This window comes from Pseudorca crassidens, chromosome 14 (assembly GCF_039906515.1).
Source record: "Pseudorca crassidens isolate mPseCra1 chromosome 14, mPseCra1.hap1, whole genome shotgun sequence".
In the NCBI taxonomy this organism is placed as follows: domain Eukaryota; kingdom Metazoa; phylum Chordata; class Mammalia; order Artiodactyla; family Delphinidae; genus Pseudorca; species Pseudorca crassidens.
In genome coordinates, this window is record NC_090309.1 from 39,240,720 (window position 1) to 39,257,002 (window position 16,283).

General features: G+C 40.2%; 1 protein-coding gene across 4 annotated transcripts in view; it reads right to left on the reverse strand.

The window, feature by feature from the left end:
* Positions 1-16,283, reverse strand: part of COMMD1 (copper metabolism domain containing 1) — a 160,859-nt gene that overhangs the window by 144,495 nt on the left and 81 nt on the right. For 2 of the 4 annotated variants that reach the window (XM_067704940.1, XM_067704939.1), the window contains exon 1: positions 4,221-4,414. The exons of 1 other annotated variant lie outside the window; for it this stretch is intronic. In XM_067704940.1, the coding sequence (XP_067561041.1) occupies positions 4,221-4,397 (177 nt within the window). In that variant the 5' untranslated portion in view covers positions 4,398-4,414. Of the gene's footprint in view, positions 1-4,220; positions 4,415-16,135; positions 16,275-16,283 lie in introns of those variants that run through there. One more of the 4 variants, XM_067704942.1, reaches the window with a different exon arrangement.

Genomic DNA, 16,283 nt, shown 5'->3' on the forward strand with positions numbered 1-16,283 from the left:
ACACACACATACACACACACACACACACACACAGAAAATAACTGGGGATGTGAAGAAATTGGAATTCTTGTACACTGTTGGTGGGAATGTAAAATGACACAGCTGCTGTTGAAAACAGAATGGCAGTTCCTCAAAAAATTAAAAACAGAATTACCATATGATCCAGCATTCCCACTTCTGGGTATATACCCAAAAGAATTGAAAGCAGGGTTTCAAAGCAGTATTTGTACACCCATGTTCATAGCAACATTATTCACAATAGCTAAAACAAGGAAGCAACCCAAGTGTCCACTGACAGGTGAATGGATAAGCAAAATGTGGTATATACATACAATGGACTATTATTCAGCCTTAAAAAGTAAGGAATTTCTGACATATACCACAACATGGATGAACCTTAAAGACATTATGCTGAATGAAATAAGACAGTCACCATAAAGACAAATACTGTATGATTCCACCTATATGAGATACTTAGAGTAGTCAAAATCATAGAGACAGAAAGTAGAAGGGTGGGGGAGTGGTTTATAGGGAGTCACTGTTTAATGGTACAGAGTTTCAGTTTTACAAGATGAAAAGTTATAGATACAGATGGTTGTGATGGATGCACAATATTATGAATGTATTTAATACCAATGAACTGCATACTTTAAAATGGTTAAGGTGATAAATTTTATGTTTTATGTACTTTACCAAAATTTTTTTAATTGAAGGGAAAAAAAATACCCTGCTAAAAATGCAGGAGTAAAGGTTAGTAGGAATAAAAAAGTTGGTTCACTTTTTCTTGCCTCCTACACCAATACTCTACATTGGGTATGGCCATGCATTGGTCAAGTTGAGCTATTCACCATTTCTTGAAGCTGCTCCACATTTTCCTGCCCCACCTCAGCTATATTCTTAGCCTAAATGCCCTATGTGGCTGCCCTTCATTTCAGTCTAAAATACTCTACACGTTCTTCAAGCACAACAAAAACGGGGCTTCCCTGGTGGCGCAGTGGTTAAGAATCTGCCTGCCAATGCAGGGAACACGGGTTCGAGCCCTGGTCCGGGAAGATCCCACATATCACGGAGCAACTAAGCCCGTGCTCCACAACTACTAAGCCTGTGCTCTAGAGCCCGCGAGCCACAACTACTGAGCCTGCGCACCACAAATACTGAAGCCGACGCGCCTAGAGCCCGTGCTCCGCAACAAGAGAAGCCACCGCAGCGAGAAGCCCGCGCACCACAACGAAGCGTAGCCCCCGCTCGCCGCAACTAGAGAAAGCCTGCATGCAGCAACAAAGACCCAATGCAGCTTTAAATAAATAATTAATTATTTGGGGGAAAAAACCCAACAAAAATGGCATCTCCATCTGCCAGAAGGAACTAATATCTCTTTTCTGTCCACAGTAGTCCACTCAGACCTCTATTTCCAAATGCTACAGCATCCTTGCATCATGTTTATTTGTGTATGTTCTCTTTTATTGCAGCTAGACATTCCATCTCTGCTTTTTGTTTAAAAATCATGTTTGCTTTTTATGTTTCCATAAGAATTAGAGAGATGTTTTATCCCTCAGTGTTGCTTATAAGGTAAACGAAGATTGGAACTAGATGTTATCTTGAGCCCAAAGTTTCAGCCTTAAGTCAAACAATCAAAGGCTATTTCCCTTGGTACCTCAGACCAGCAGCTGTGCAGAAGCTGTGCTGCCAGGCACAGGCAAATCTTCTATTCTACTCCCAATACCAAAAGAACCATGCTACTCAAAAACCACTCAGAAAACTTAAGTATTCTAGCCTCGGGCAGAGGACTGAGAATAGTGAGAGCAAGACCTATATATTATTTAGTAATGTATTTTAAAGAAAATAAGAGAGAGTTTCTAGACAATCTTTTCTTGCAGTATACTGCAATTTTTATCTCATAACAAAACAAAAGAATCAAAATACAGGCCACCTAGAGAGAAGTAGCCCCCAATATTTAGAAATCCTAAGACATTGCCTACACAAGTGCTGTTCTTACTTTTTGGCCTGCAGTCCCTTATCCTCATCCCCTGTAGACCTAGCAAACACTTCAGAAACTCAGGTAAGATGTCAAATTCTCTAGGAAACCTTTTCTGACCACTCAAAGGGTAATATTAGATAGATAGAAATACAAGGTATTCACTAGTGATTTATGATATCAACTAAAATTACTTAGAATGTCTAGAATCACATATGAGATATTACTCCTTACATTTCTATGAGACAATCCATTTACCTTCTGTGAAATAATTGCTTTGTTTCTTTTGTCCAGATTCAAATCCTCTAAGCAAAAGCAGTTTTGAAAAGAGAAACATAGGGGACTTCCCTGGTGGTCCAGTGGTTAAGACTTCACCTTCTAATGCAGGGGGTGAGGGTTCAATCCCTGGTTAGGAGCTAAGATCCCACATGCCTCGTGGACAAAAAACCAAAACATAAAACAGAAGCAATATTGTAACAAATTCATAACCATAATTCAAAAAGAGACATGTATTACAATGTTCACTGCAGCACTATTTACCATAGCCAGGACATGGAAGCAACCTAAGTGTCCACTGACGGATGAATGGATAAAGTAGATGTGGCACATGAGTTATTTGTAGTGAGGTGGATGGACCTAGAATCTGTCATACAGAGTGAAGTAAGTCAGAAAGAGAAAAACAAATACTGTATGCTAACACATATATATGGAATCTAAAAAAAAAATGGTTCTGATGAACCTAGGGGCAGAACAGGAATAAAGACGCAGACATAGAGAATGGACTTGAGTACTAGGGGGTGGGGGGCTGGGGGGAAGGGGAAGCTGGGACAAAGTGAGAGAGTGACATGGACATATATACACTACCAAATGTAAAATAGCCAGTGGGAAGTAGCCGCATAGCACAGGGAGATCAGCTCGGTGCTTTGTGACCAACTAGAGGGGTGGAATAGGGAGGATGAGGGGGAGGTTCAAGACGGAGGGGATATGGGGATATATGTATACATATAGCTGATTCACTTTGTTATATAGCAGGAACTAACACAGCATTGTAAAGCAATTATACTCCAATAAAGATGTAAAAATATACATATATTGTAACAAATTCAATAAAGACTTTAAAAATGGTCCATAACAACAAAATCTTTAAAAAAAATAAATAACTGCCTTTTTAAGGTATCATAAGCAATTCTGAAACACAGTAACTGCAAAAGGATAACAGATGAAATATCAACACTGACTTTAATCAAAGTGTAATGCTTAGGCTAAATGCTTAGACTCCTTGAGCCTGTTTCCTAATCTTTAAAATGGGTGTACACCACATAAGGTTTTTGCAAGAAACAAATTAAATAAAATATAACATGTCTAACAGAGTTCCTAACACATAGGAGGCCCACAAAAATAATTTTTACAGGTTATCTCTAGAGTACACTTAATTACTAGATTCAGTCCTATCACCAGTGTTGTCCAATATGGTAGCCATTAGCCACAAGTGACTGTTGAGCACTTGGAATGTGACTAGTCCAAACTGACATGTGCTTTAAGTGTAAAATACTCACCAGATTTCAAAGACTTAGTGAAAAAAATAATCTAAAAATCTCATTAATATTTTGTATATTGATTACACGTGAAGAGATAATACTTTGGATATACTAGGTTAAACAAAATGTTAAAATTAATTTCACTTTTTTCTTTTTACTTTTTTAATGTGGCTACTAGAAATTGTAAAAATTGCATGTCTGGCTCTCATTACATTTCTATTGGACAGGCTGAGCTACTCTTTGACTTCAAGCTGGTGAACGTGCTCTCTTAACCATACAGTGGACTGCTTTGGCTGGGGTTCACTCCGGCTAACCCACCCCTTATCCCGGCATACACATGACCACTTTAACATTCTTGAACACTTCCACGGCCTGGGAAAGCTGATAGCTTGATCGCTCTTAATTTTAAAAAGTATGGAGCGCACAGATCCGCCGAGGCAACTCGAAATCGTAACCTACACAAGAGAGAAGTGTCTGGAGACAAAACCCAAGTTTTCTCCGGTGGGTGTCGGTCAGCACTGCTGCGGGGAGCCCTAAGAAAGTGAGAAAAGGGACAGAGCGAGTGCAGGGGATCTGAAGGAGCGTAATGTGGAGCCCCTGGAGCGGAGGTCTGAGGAGGGAAGCCTTTCAGCTTCTGGGGTGACGAGTCGGAGGGCGGCGGGGAAGAGATTCGACTCCGCGGCGGAGGCTGCAGGGAGTAGCGGTACCTTAAGAATCCCCTTCATCTTCGCCATAAAGGGGCGGAACTCCTCAGGTGGCACCTCCGGATAGAGCTGACTCCGCAGCAGCTCCTCCGTGATGCCCGGGTGCCCATGGAAAGCGTCCTGAGCCAGGCCGCTCAACAACCCGCTCAGCGGCTTAGCGCCCTCAAGCTCGCCCGCCATAGTTGGCGGATGCCCCGCCCCCCAACAGCTGCGCGTGGCCCCGCCACGGCAGCCGATATGGGCCTAAACAGCTGGACAAAGGCGCGAGAGGAAAGTGGCGGCAGAGTTCCAGCAGGGGTCGGTGTTGGCCCCTCCCAGCTCTGCAAAACCCAACCCTTAGGTTTGCCACCGCGGAGCTATCAATCCATTAAGTTCCATACCGCTCACTTTGCTTCCGCTTATTTCCTTCATCACTCCAGGGGCTTGTCGAAGAAAAAAATTGCTCAATGGAGATTACTTTAGACGGAGTAGCATCCTATGCGGGTGGCAGTTTAACTTTCGGATGGCTGTATCTCACTGCAAGCTTTGCCAATCCATTAACTGAATAGCATCTATCACTCAAATCTGACCTCTGCCTAATCCTTACCTGTGCACCTTTGTCCACGAAAAATTTAACTATACCCTGGTAATATGTTTTTCTGGGTTGTTAATTGCCTTTTTACATACATGTGTGTTGTCTTTCCAGCTAGATTAGTGGCTCTGATCCAATGTTCCTCTCTATAACATATATTTTGTTAACACTTTCTTTACTATCCTAAAATAAAGTGCATAGATAATATAACTTCTTACCCATATAATTTCCAAAAATCAATATATTATTCACCAATAAAAAGGAATGAGTTACTGATACATGCTGCAACATGGATGAGCCTTAAAAACATGCTAAGTGAAAGAAGACAAACAGAAAGGGCCAGATATTGTATGATCCCATTGATATGAAATGTGCAGAACAGTCAAATCTATATACACAGAAAGTAGATTAATGGTTGCCAGCAACTGGAGGAGTGGGGAATGGAGAGTGACTGTTAATGGGTTTCTTTTGGGGATGATGAAAGTGTTCTAGAAGTAGATAGTGGCTATGATTGTACAACTTTGTGAATATACTAAATCCACTGAATTGTACACTTTAAAAGAAAATGAACTTCACAGTATGTGAATTATATCACAATTTAAAAATCAATATAATGACCTAACTGTAATTTAGGATAAAAATAAAAGGAAAGGAAGTTATAATATATGCATTTCAATGTATAAATGTTACGTTTCAGGCTCAGACGATAATAAACAGGTAGGTTTTTCACCTATACGAATGTCCCCTGCATGGCAAGATGTCTTGTATCCTTGGTGCCTGTCCAGCCCCGGCCATTCCTCCCCCTCCATTATTGTGACAACTGAAATACCCCTTTCGAAGTAGTGCCACGCTGCTGAGAATCACTGATCTAGACTACTTTAACTAATATTTATCCAGCATTTGCCTGAAGTCAGGAGGTATTCTTTATACTAGAAAAGATATAAGATAGTTCTTTCCCTAAAGGAATTAATTTTCTAAAAAGCAAATTCAGAGATGATTTCAGAACTCCAAGAAAAACAAACCTAGAGATAAACTATACATCCTGTTAATTGTGCCTGCAGGAGTTGCAGAGAATGGTCCATGTAAGGGAAAAAGTAAAATAAGGGTGGTGAGTGGATAGAAAGCACTATTAAGTACATGACTTCCAAATTACCCACCAGAAAGGCTGTACTCATTTATTTCCATGAAACCTTACCAGAAGGGAGTGAGAATAAGGAAGTTGTACCTCAAAACAAAAAAGCAGGTTGGTTATTACAAGGTCACCTTCCTTTAGGGGACGTCAGGGATCTATCAGGCAGATTACCTAACTAGTGCTGATTAGGCGGTTCCTGATTGGCTGGTTTAAGATTCCATTTCTGGGAAAGGTGAAACTGTAATTCTCGGTTTGGTGATGTGGGACTGGTTTAGCATAAGTGACTCCATTTGGGGCCTGCTGTCTTGTTTTAAACAACCACCTTTACGTGAGGACTTTTTTTTTTTTTTTTTTTTTTTGCGGTACGCGGGCCTCTCACTGTTGTGGCCTCTCCCGTTGCGGAGCACAGGCTCCGGACGCGCAGGCTCAGCGGCCATGGCTCACGGGCCCAGCCGCTCCGCGGCATGTGGGATCTTCCCGGACCGGGGCACAAACCCATGTCCCCTGCATCGGCAGACGGACTCTCAACCACTGCACCGCCAGGGAAGACCGACGTGAGGACTTTTTTATATATAGTTATTGACTGCTTGTATTTCTTCCCATTTCCTTGTCCACCTTCTACAGAGGTTTGTCACTTCAGTGATTTCTAACATCTCTTTACACATTAGTAATACTAATGTTTGTCACTTACATTGCAATGTGTTCCTTAGGTTTATATAGTTGAATCTATCAACCCGCCTAAAAAAAGTCTGGAAAGTTATTTACCAACATGGTTATGAAGTATATCTCTGAGCAGATGGCTTTTATTTGCTTCTTTCTGCTTACCTGATTTTTCTAAATGTCTACAGTGTACATATAATATTGTTGTAATAAAAAGTTATTTAATGAAAAGATAAAGTTCCCATCAAGAGTTGCCTGGTGGCCTAGTGGTTAGGATTCTGGGCTTTCACTGACATGGCCTGGGTTCAATCCCTGGTGGGGGAACTGAGTGAGATCCCATAAGCCGCACTGCACAGCCAATAAAAATAAATAAAGAAAGTGCCCATCAACAGACAATTGGTTTAAGGAGATGTGGTATATATACATACATATATACATATATATATGTATACAGACACACATATTGGAATATTATTGGAATAATGGAATATTACTCAGCCATAAAAAATGAAATATTGCCATTTACAGCAACACGGATGGACCTAGAGAATATCATACTAAGTAAAGTAAGCCAGACAGAGAAAGACAAATATCATATGGTATTGCTTATATGTGAATCTAAAAAAAAAAAATGATACAAATGAACTTATATACAAAACAGAAACAGACCCACAGACATAGAAAGCAAACTTATCGTTACCAAAGAGGAAAGAAAGGGAGAGATAAATTAGGAATATGCGATTAACAGGTACAAACTACTATACATAAAATAGATAAGCAACAAAGATTTACTGTATAGCACAGGGAACCATATTCAATATCTCATAATAACCTATAATAGAAAATAATCTGGAAAAATATATATATATATCTGAATCACTTTGTTATATACCTGAAACTAACACAATACTGTAAATCAACTGTATTTCAGTTTTAAAAAAAGATGTGTGTCCTAAAATCAGAATTCTTTTAATGAAAAGCTTTAAAGAACATGTGTTCTGCATTACTGAGAAAAGCCACACACCTTACATAGTGTTTCATAACCATTTTGATAAAATTAGATGCTTTCAGAATCTTATAGAGGCCTCAGATATTTTCTCCCCAAAATGCAAGTACACACCAAATGTAGTCTACAATATCTAGGGGTTAATTTACCCCTCTGAAGTTTCTGTAAGCCTGCCAGTTTTCCACTGGTTCTAAGAACTCTCTCTTAGTACTCCCAGTTCTAATTAATCCTTACAATAAATAGATTGCTCTTTTATTAGAAGCAGGGGGAAATTCTGCATATCACTATCATTATTCAACTTTTATTCCAATGTATGTTATACCTGGACATATCACTTGTTAAAAATAAGGAAGGAGGCCCAAAATGGAGTCACTTACGCTAGGCTCCACATCACCAAACTGAGACTTAATTACCAACTGGGAATCTCGTAATCAACACCAGTTAGGTAAACTGATAGATCCCTGCCATCCGCTAAACGAAGGTGACCTTGTAATAACCAACCTTCTTTTTTGTCTAGTGTAACTTCCATGTTCCCACTCCCTTCTGTCTATAAAAGTCTTTCATTTTGTACAGCTCCTTGGAGCTACTTTCTACTTGCTAGATTGGATGTTGCCTGATTCATGAATCACTGAATAAAGCCAGTAAAATCTTTAAAATTTACTCAGTTGAATTTTGTTTTTTAACACCGGGCCTGCTTGAGCCTACAAGTTCCAAAACACCAAGATGACCAATAAAAAAAATCATCCCTGTGCCACCAGGGGCTGCTATTGCCAATATAACTGTTCAAGGCTGGTAACAGCCGCATTTTTAGAATGCGTTTCAAACAAAAGGATCAAAGCACAAGCTTTATTTTATTAAATTTCAAAACACAACCTGTTTCGCAGATGATAAACCTGGACGCAGGCCTATTAAAAGAATTGCCTAATTGCTGTGAGACAACAGCAAGGAAAATACCCTGAGCCTTGGCTCAAAGGAAATTATAAGCATCTAACTAGTGGCCCTTCTGCTAAACAGGTTTCCTTTTCATTGTGGTCAGATAAGTTCCCATTCTAAGTCTCATTAAGCAGCTAGTCGCTTCCCCTATTAAACTGCTCCTATTATGGCTTACAGGCTGTTTGGTCTCAGGCCAGCAATACATGTTTTTATAAGATTTTCCAGCTCTGCAAAATGTTAAAATTTAAAATGTGAACTGAAATAATGTGGAAATACAGGGGCCCCTAAGTTTTGCAATAAACTCTCCTTGCTCCCTGTCTCTCCTCTGCCTTTTCCAGTTCTATTTTAATCTCCATTCACTCTCCACTCAACAGATATTGGTTGAGAGCTTTGTGCCAATCATTCTGCTAGGCTCCAGGGGATACAGAATGAATAAGACACTCTGCTCTAAAATCTTACATTCTGGTAAAGGAAAATAATATGTAAATGAAGGGTAGCAGAATATGCCACCCCAAAATATACCACGTTGGCATAAGGATTCTTTTGAGCTGAAGGCAACTGAGAATAAGCAGATACAAGGAAAGCTCACAGCCCTTCTCCTATTCACCTAAAAACAGGACATACATTTTCAAAGGTGTCCCTCCTTCCCTGTCTACCAGAAAGTACAAAAACCAATCCCAGAAGACAACTTTAGACCCTTATCAATGGAGAATGCACCGACTTAAATCTGCGATAACTTACACTTGTTTACCATGCTTTTCCCTGTCATCTCTCCATAAATGAGTTCCTGGACATGGTCCTTTCCTTTGTCTTTGGCTGAAGATGGTATATAAACAGGAGTTCTAAGCCACTGCTTTGAGTTACTCATTTTTCCCTGGGTATGTCACATGTATACATGAGGTATACACGTTAATAAACCTCTGTTTTTCTCATTAATCTGTCTTTTGATACAGGGGTCCCAGCCAGAACAGAAAAGTGGGAGGGAAAATTATTTTTTCCTCCTCTGTATCAATAAATTATTTAAATGCAATGAACTAAGGGTTGTTACTACTTAGTGCCTAGAAGTAGCTATCAGAATTGGTGGACAAAGAAAGAAAATAATTATTAACTCAGTTTGAATCAGTCAAAGAAAGGCTTAATGTGAATAGCCAGGTATGTTGCGGGTGAAATAGTACATCCCTATACATGCAAGCACAAAACATAGTGGTGTGTTGAGGTACACTAGGAACCCCATAGTGTAATGGTAGGATTCAGGACACACTACCCCAAAATATGGCATCTTGGCACACTGAATATTTGAAGGAACCTGAGAAACGACAGGTGCAAGGATTCTCTGACTTCCCCCTTCTCCCTGAAGCAGGTCATAAGACCCTCATGTGAGAGGTACCCTCCCTATACCCAGAGCATTCTTACCTCCAAAGACAGAGAGAAGAACAGGCTTTACTAAGTTTTCCCAGTTGACTACCCTTAGCTCATATCCTTTTGTCCCATCACATTTTCCCACAACTTTCCACTCTTCATCAAATCACAGCAACACTCAGTTTTAACCACTTCTTCAAAGTCTTAATTTCCTTATCAAGGCTCTCCTGCCATATAAAACTTACATTAAATAAAGCTGTATGCTTTTCTCTTGTTATCTATCTTTTGTTACAGAGCCCCAGCCAAGCACCTAGAAGGGTAGAAAGAAAAAGATATAGCTTCCGCCCCTACAGTAGCAAAGTGGAACCAGGATCCTAGGATAATAAACCTGGAAAGATAGACAGGGCCTCAGTCATAGAGATGGAAAGTTTCCATGTAATGCTGATTTTTATATCTGGTCCTTGAAGAGTCACTGAAAGGTTTTAAGCAGAAGAGTAATAACAAGATCAGATTTGAGCTTTGTGGTAGTGGTGTGGCAACGAACTGAAGGAGCAAGGGAGGCCAAAAGCTAGACTATCACAGTAATCAAATTGATGATGATGTGGGTCTGATCTAAGGGAGCTGCACTTAGGATGGAGAATATGAGATGGATTTTTGACATAAAGGAGGTAAAATTAGCAGAGTTTGGATGAGGGGAGAGGGAAAGGAATGACTCCCAGGTTTCTGGTTTAGGTGACAGAGTAGATAATGGTTCAGAGCATACGGGTGCTCATTTATTTGTGGGCTACCTCTCTATGTATCTTGTGTGTTATTTTATCCTTTAATGAGCTGTGTTAATCAAGATAACTATCACAGCAAGCATTTGGAATGAAACTGCCACAGAACAAAACTCTCATTCTGCATTTTAAAGTATTTTTAATTCAAATTCAGACTCAAAGATTTAAATGGGATTGAATTTAGAAAGATGGAAAATACATGGAGAAATCTAGTCTTGTTTTCTTTTTGAACAGCCAAACATTTTTAAAAAACATTTCCTCATGGAAAATTTCAAACACATAAAAAGTAAAAACAATAGTATAATGAGCTCCCATGTCCCCATCACCAACTTCAAAGAATACCAACACACTGCCTATCTTGTTTCCTTTCTACTCCCATCCACTTCACCCTTCTCTTTTATTTGGAAAATCCCAGATATCATAGCAGTTTATCTGTAACTATTTCAGTATGCTTCTCTTAAAAGCTCTTAAAAACACCATAATACATTTTTCCATATTCTAATTAAAAAATACTTTCTTAATAATCAATCATTGAATATCAATCAGTATTCAAATTTCTGATAGTCTTACAAACTTCATATTTTTTACCTGTTTGTCTGAATATTTAAGTAGTTGATTAGCCAGCCAAATGCAATTACCTATAGGTTCCCCTTCCAACTTCATTGTTTTTTGTTTTCATTTTCTTGCAATTCATTTGTAGGTCATTTGTCCTACTGAGTTTCCCACAATTTAGATTTTATTGATTATACCCTCATGATATCATTTTTTAAAAATATATTCTTCTATCCTTATATGTCCTACAAATCTGTAAATTAGTAGTTAGATCTAGGAACTTGATTAGACTCAGGTTCAGCTTGTTTCGTGTTCCATCAGGAGGTATCTAGTGTCTGCTGCCTCTCTTTTTGTGTTGTGTCCCTCCACACCCTAGACCTCCAAAATAACAGTCATCAATTTTGTCCACAAATTTGCAACTTCTATGGCTCTGGATAGTACTACAATAATTAAATATTAGTTCATTTCTGTTTTTAGATAGGACATCTGGTTACTTGTTTACTTATAATAGATCACAAAACTTCTAAGTTTTCCAGCACCCCCCTTTGGTTTTTCCTTCTCCCATTTTCAGATAGAAATCTTATAACTGGGAGGGTTAGAAAGTGATAAAAATGTGAACTAGAAACCTTTCAGAGAAAATTAGAAAAATCAAAATGTATTTAAGGAAAACAGGCCCCTGCTTCATGTTAACATATTGCAAGCCAAACTTTTAAAAAGAATGATGCAAACAATACGGTTTAGGAAAACAGAGCTTAATGGTGGTCTCAACAACATAAACTGATTCGGAAGAGAAGAAATATGGATAAAAAATAACAATTAAAAATTGTCTTTGAGGGGCTTCCCTGGTGGCGCAGTGGTTGAGAGTCCGCCTGCCTATGCAGGGGACGCAGGTTCGTGCCCTGGTCCGGGAGGATCCCACATGCCGCGGAGCAGCTGGGCCCGTGAGCCATGGCCACTGAGCCTGCGTGTCCAGAGCCTGTGCTCCGCAACGGGAGAGGCCACAACAGTGAGAGGCCCGCATACCGCAAAAAAAAAAAAAAAAAATGTCTTTGAGATGGAGTGAAAACCTAAGAGAGAAAAGTTAAACACATTCCTGCCTCCTTTTCCAATCCAAAATGGTGCCTGGCTTGGTCTTATTATTGAGGGCTTAGCACATGGTTCAGCATCCATCCTAGAGAGGAGAACCCTCAATTGGATGGTTGGCCAAATATTATTGTTTTATAAAAACTATTTTACAAATCATTAGAGAACTTCTATAAGGCTACTGTTATTGCCAACATTCCCACATATGTCTTAACTATGCTTGGATCTGATACAATAGGAATTTTTCCAACATGTCTATCCTTCACTAGCAACAGTGCTTTGTATCTATAAAGTATCCTACAAAAGTTGTATGTTTTAATACTTATTGAAATTCCATTCTAATAGAGAATTAGTGTACACCAATACTTTTAAGCAATCAAATGTTCAGCATTTATTATTGCTTAATCCTAGGAAGAAAAATAATTCCAATATCAGTTGTCACAGAAAAAGAAAAATATGTATTTATAACTTGAAACCTCTCAGCTAATTAAAGCAATTGTCATACCTATGGAGACTGTCCCCAAAAGCCAATAATGGCATCTTCCAAATTCTGCTTTGTCCTTTCTGGCTGACAGGTCTATTCCTCACACTAATAAAACTAGTAGTTTAATAAGCCTTTAGAAGCCATCTAATTCAACCCTCCTACTTTATAGATGAGGAAAATGAGACCCAAAGAACTTAAATGACTCACCCAAGATTACATAGCTAATACATAGCAGAAGTGGAACTCAAGCCAGAACTTTGAGCCCCCAAATTAATGCTATTTCCATCATCATCACACTTGTTTCCATCATACTACACCAGTTGTTTTAACAAATAATCATAGCATGTTTGTGGGCTGCATAGAAGTAATCTGCTCCTTTAAAGAGAAATCAGCCCTAGACTTACGGATCTCAGAGCACCTAAGCAGCTTCATCTTCTACGGCCAGTAACCTGAGTGAGTGTAAAAGCTCCTAAAGATCACAGGATTAAGTACTATGAACAATTGTCCTTGAACTTATCCCAGGCATCCATCATTTTATGGATGCTAAGTAACTATTTGTGAACAAATATCGAAAGAACTTCACCTGCGTTATTTTCATATTAAAATATAGAAGTAAAAAAAGCCCAGCAGTTTAGCTCATGACCTCTGAAGTCGTTGCTCTATTGGAATACTTCTTCCATCTATTTACAGGTTTACCTTGGGCTTCAGTTCTCTCTGTGCTTTGTTCCCTTATCTCCTACCAAAAAAGATAGACACCTACTTCATAGGATTGTTGAGAGTATTAAATGAGATGAAACGTGTAAAGGGTTTAGCACTGCAACTAGCACATAACTGAACTAAATGATTGTTATGAAAATGTTCAGGCTCCCTAAGAGTCAGTGGCTATGTTATGCAGGAGAAAATACTGTAAAACTAAGGCACTGTACTAACTAGACAGGCAGTCCTGATTTGGTAGGCAATCACAGGTCCAAAACTTTTAAGATTCTCTGGTATTTAACCAGTGTATATTTAAATTTCTAACTACCACCTAGTATCAATCAATATTCAACAACCAACTCCAACATCTAAATCAAAGAAAAGCAGTCACAAGGAAACAAAAGCAAAAATAAACAAATGGGACCTAATTAAACTTAAAAGCTTTTTTGCACAGCAAAGGAAACCATTGACAAAATGAAAAGACGATCTATTGAACGGAAGAAAATATTTGCAAATGATATGATATGACCAATATGGGGTTAATATCAAAAATTATAATATAAACGGCTCATACAATTCAGTACCAAAAAAAAGGAACCCAATCAAAAAATGGGCGGAAGACCTGAATAGAGGACATTCTTCTTGTGAAAAGATGCTCAACATCGCAAATCATCAGAGAAATGCAAATCAAAACCACAGTGAGGGCTTCCCTGGTGGCGCAGTGGTTGAGAGTCCGCCTGCCAATGCAGGAGATACGGGTTCGTGCCCCGGTCCGGGAAGATCCCACATGCCGCGGAGTGGCTGGACCCATGAACCCTGGCCGCTGAGCCTAGGCGTCCGGAGCTTGTGCTCCGCAACGGGAGAGGCCACAACAGTAAGAGGCCCGCGTACCGCAAAAAAAAACCCCAAAAAACCCACAATGAGGTATCACCTCACACCTGTCAGAACGGCTAGCATCAAAAAGAATACAAATATTGGCAGGCATGTTGGTGGGAATGTAAATTGGTGCAGCCACTGTGGAAGACTGCATTGAGGTTTCTCAAAAGAATAGAACTACCACATGACTCAGCAATTCCATTTCTCCGCATGTATCTGAAGAAAATGGAAACACTAATTCCAAAAGATACATGCACCCCAATGTTCATAGCAGCATTATTTACATTAGTCAAGATATCGGGCTTCCCTGGTGTCACAGTGCTTAAGAATCCGCCTGCCAATGCAGGGGACACAGGTTCGAGCCCTGGTCCGGGAAGATCCCACATGCCGCGGAGCAAACAAGGTGCGCCACAACTACTGAGTCCGCGCTCTAGAGCCCATGAGCCACAACTACGGACGCCCAGAAGCCCGCGCACCTAGAGCCCGTGCTCCGCAACAAGAGAAGCCACCGCAATGGAAGCCGGCGCACCGCAATGAAGAGTAGCCCCAGCTCCCGCAACTAGAGAAAGCCCGCGTGCAGCAACGAAGACCCAACATAGCCAAAATAAAATAAATGTTCTTTAAATATATATATATATATATGGAAGCAACGTAAGTGTCCATCAACAGATGAATGGATTAAGAAGATGTGGTATATACACACAATGGAATACTACCCAGTCATAGAAAGAATGAAATTCTGCCATCTGCAACAACATGCATTGGACCTAGAGGATATTATGCTAAGTGAAATGAGTCAGAGAAAGACAAATACTATATGTTATCATTTATATGTGGAATCTAAAAACTGAAACAAATGAATGAATATAACAAGAAAAACAGACTCACAGATACATAATTTAAAAAAACTAGTGGGCATCCCTGGTGGCGCAGTGGTTGAGAATCTCCCTGCCAATGCAGGGGACACGGGTTTGAGCCCTGGTCAGGGAAGATCCCACATGCCGCGGAGCAACTAGGCCCGTGAGCCACAACTACTGAGCCTGAGCGTCTGGAGCCTGTGCTCCTCAACAAGAGAGGCCGCGATAGTGAGAGGCCCGCGCACCGCGAAGAGTGGCCCCCGCTTGCTGCAACTAGAGAAAGCCCTCGCACAGAAACGAAGACCCAACACAGCCAAAAATAAATAAATAAATATTTAAAAAAACAAACAAAAAAAAAACTAGTGTTTACCAGTGGAGACAGGGAAGGGTGGGAGAGGCAAAACAGGGATAGGGGATTAAGAGGCAGAAGCTAGGACATATAAGATAAATAAGCTACAGGGATATATGTATTGTACAGCCCAGGAAATATAGTCAATATTTTATAATTAGTTTTTTTGTTTTTTTGGTCTGCGCCACACGGCTTGCAGGTTCTCAGTTCCCAGAATAGGGATGTAACCCGTGCCCCCTCAAGTGGAAGCACTGCGTCCTAACCACTGGAACACCAGGGAATTCCCTATAATAACTTCAAACGGAGTGTAATCCATGAACATTTTTAATCACTGAGTTGTACACCTGAGACTAATACAATGTTGTAAATCAACTATACCTCAATTAAAACAAGAAAGGGGGGAAAAGAAGTCACCCCTTCCAACCTCTCTTCCAACTCGCTTTCAAAATATATAAAACTGAATAAAATACACGTCTACCGCCAGTAAAAACCGACTCAGCCCTGCCCCACCCACCCACCCAGGAGTAACTCCCGGCTGCTACAACTCCTAGCGGACAGGTCCAGCTTGAGTTAACAGAAGGGACCTCAGGGCCAAGGAGATGAGATGTCCCAACTCTAGCCTTATTCAATCGCAGGTGGTCCTTTTTGCCTCCCAGGAGCCCGCCCACCGCCCACTGGGCCGCAGGCCAACAGCTCCCAACAGCCCCAAGATCCGCGGCGCGACCCCCGCAC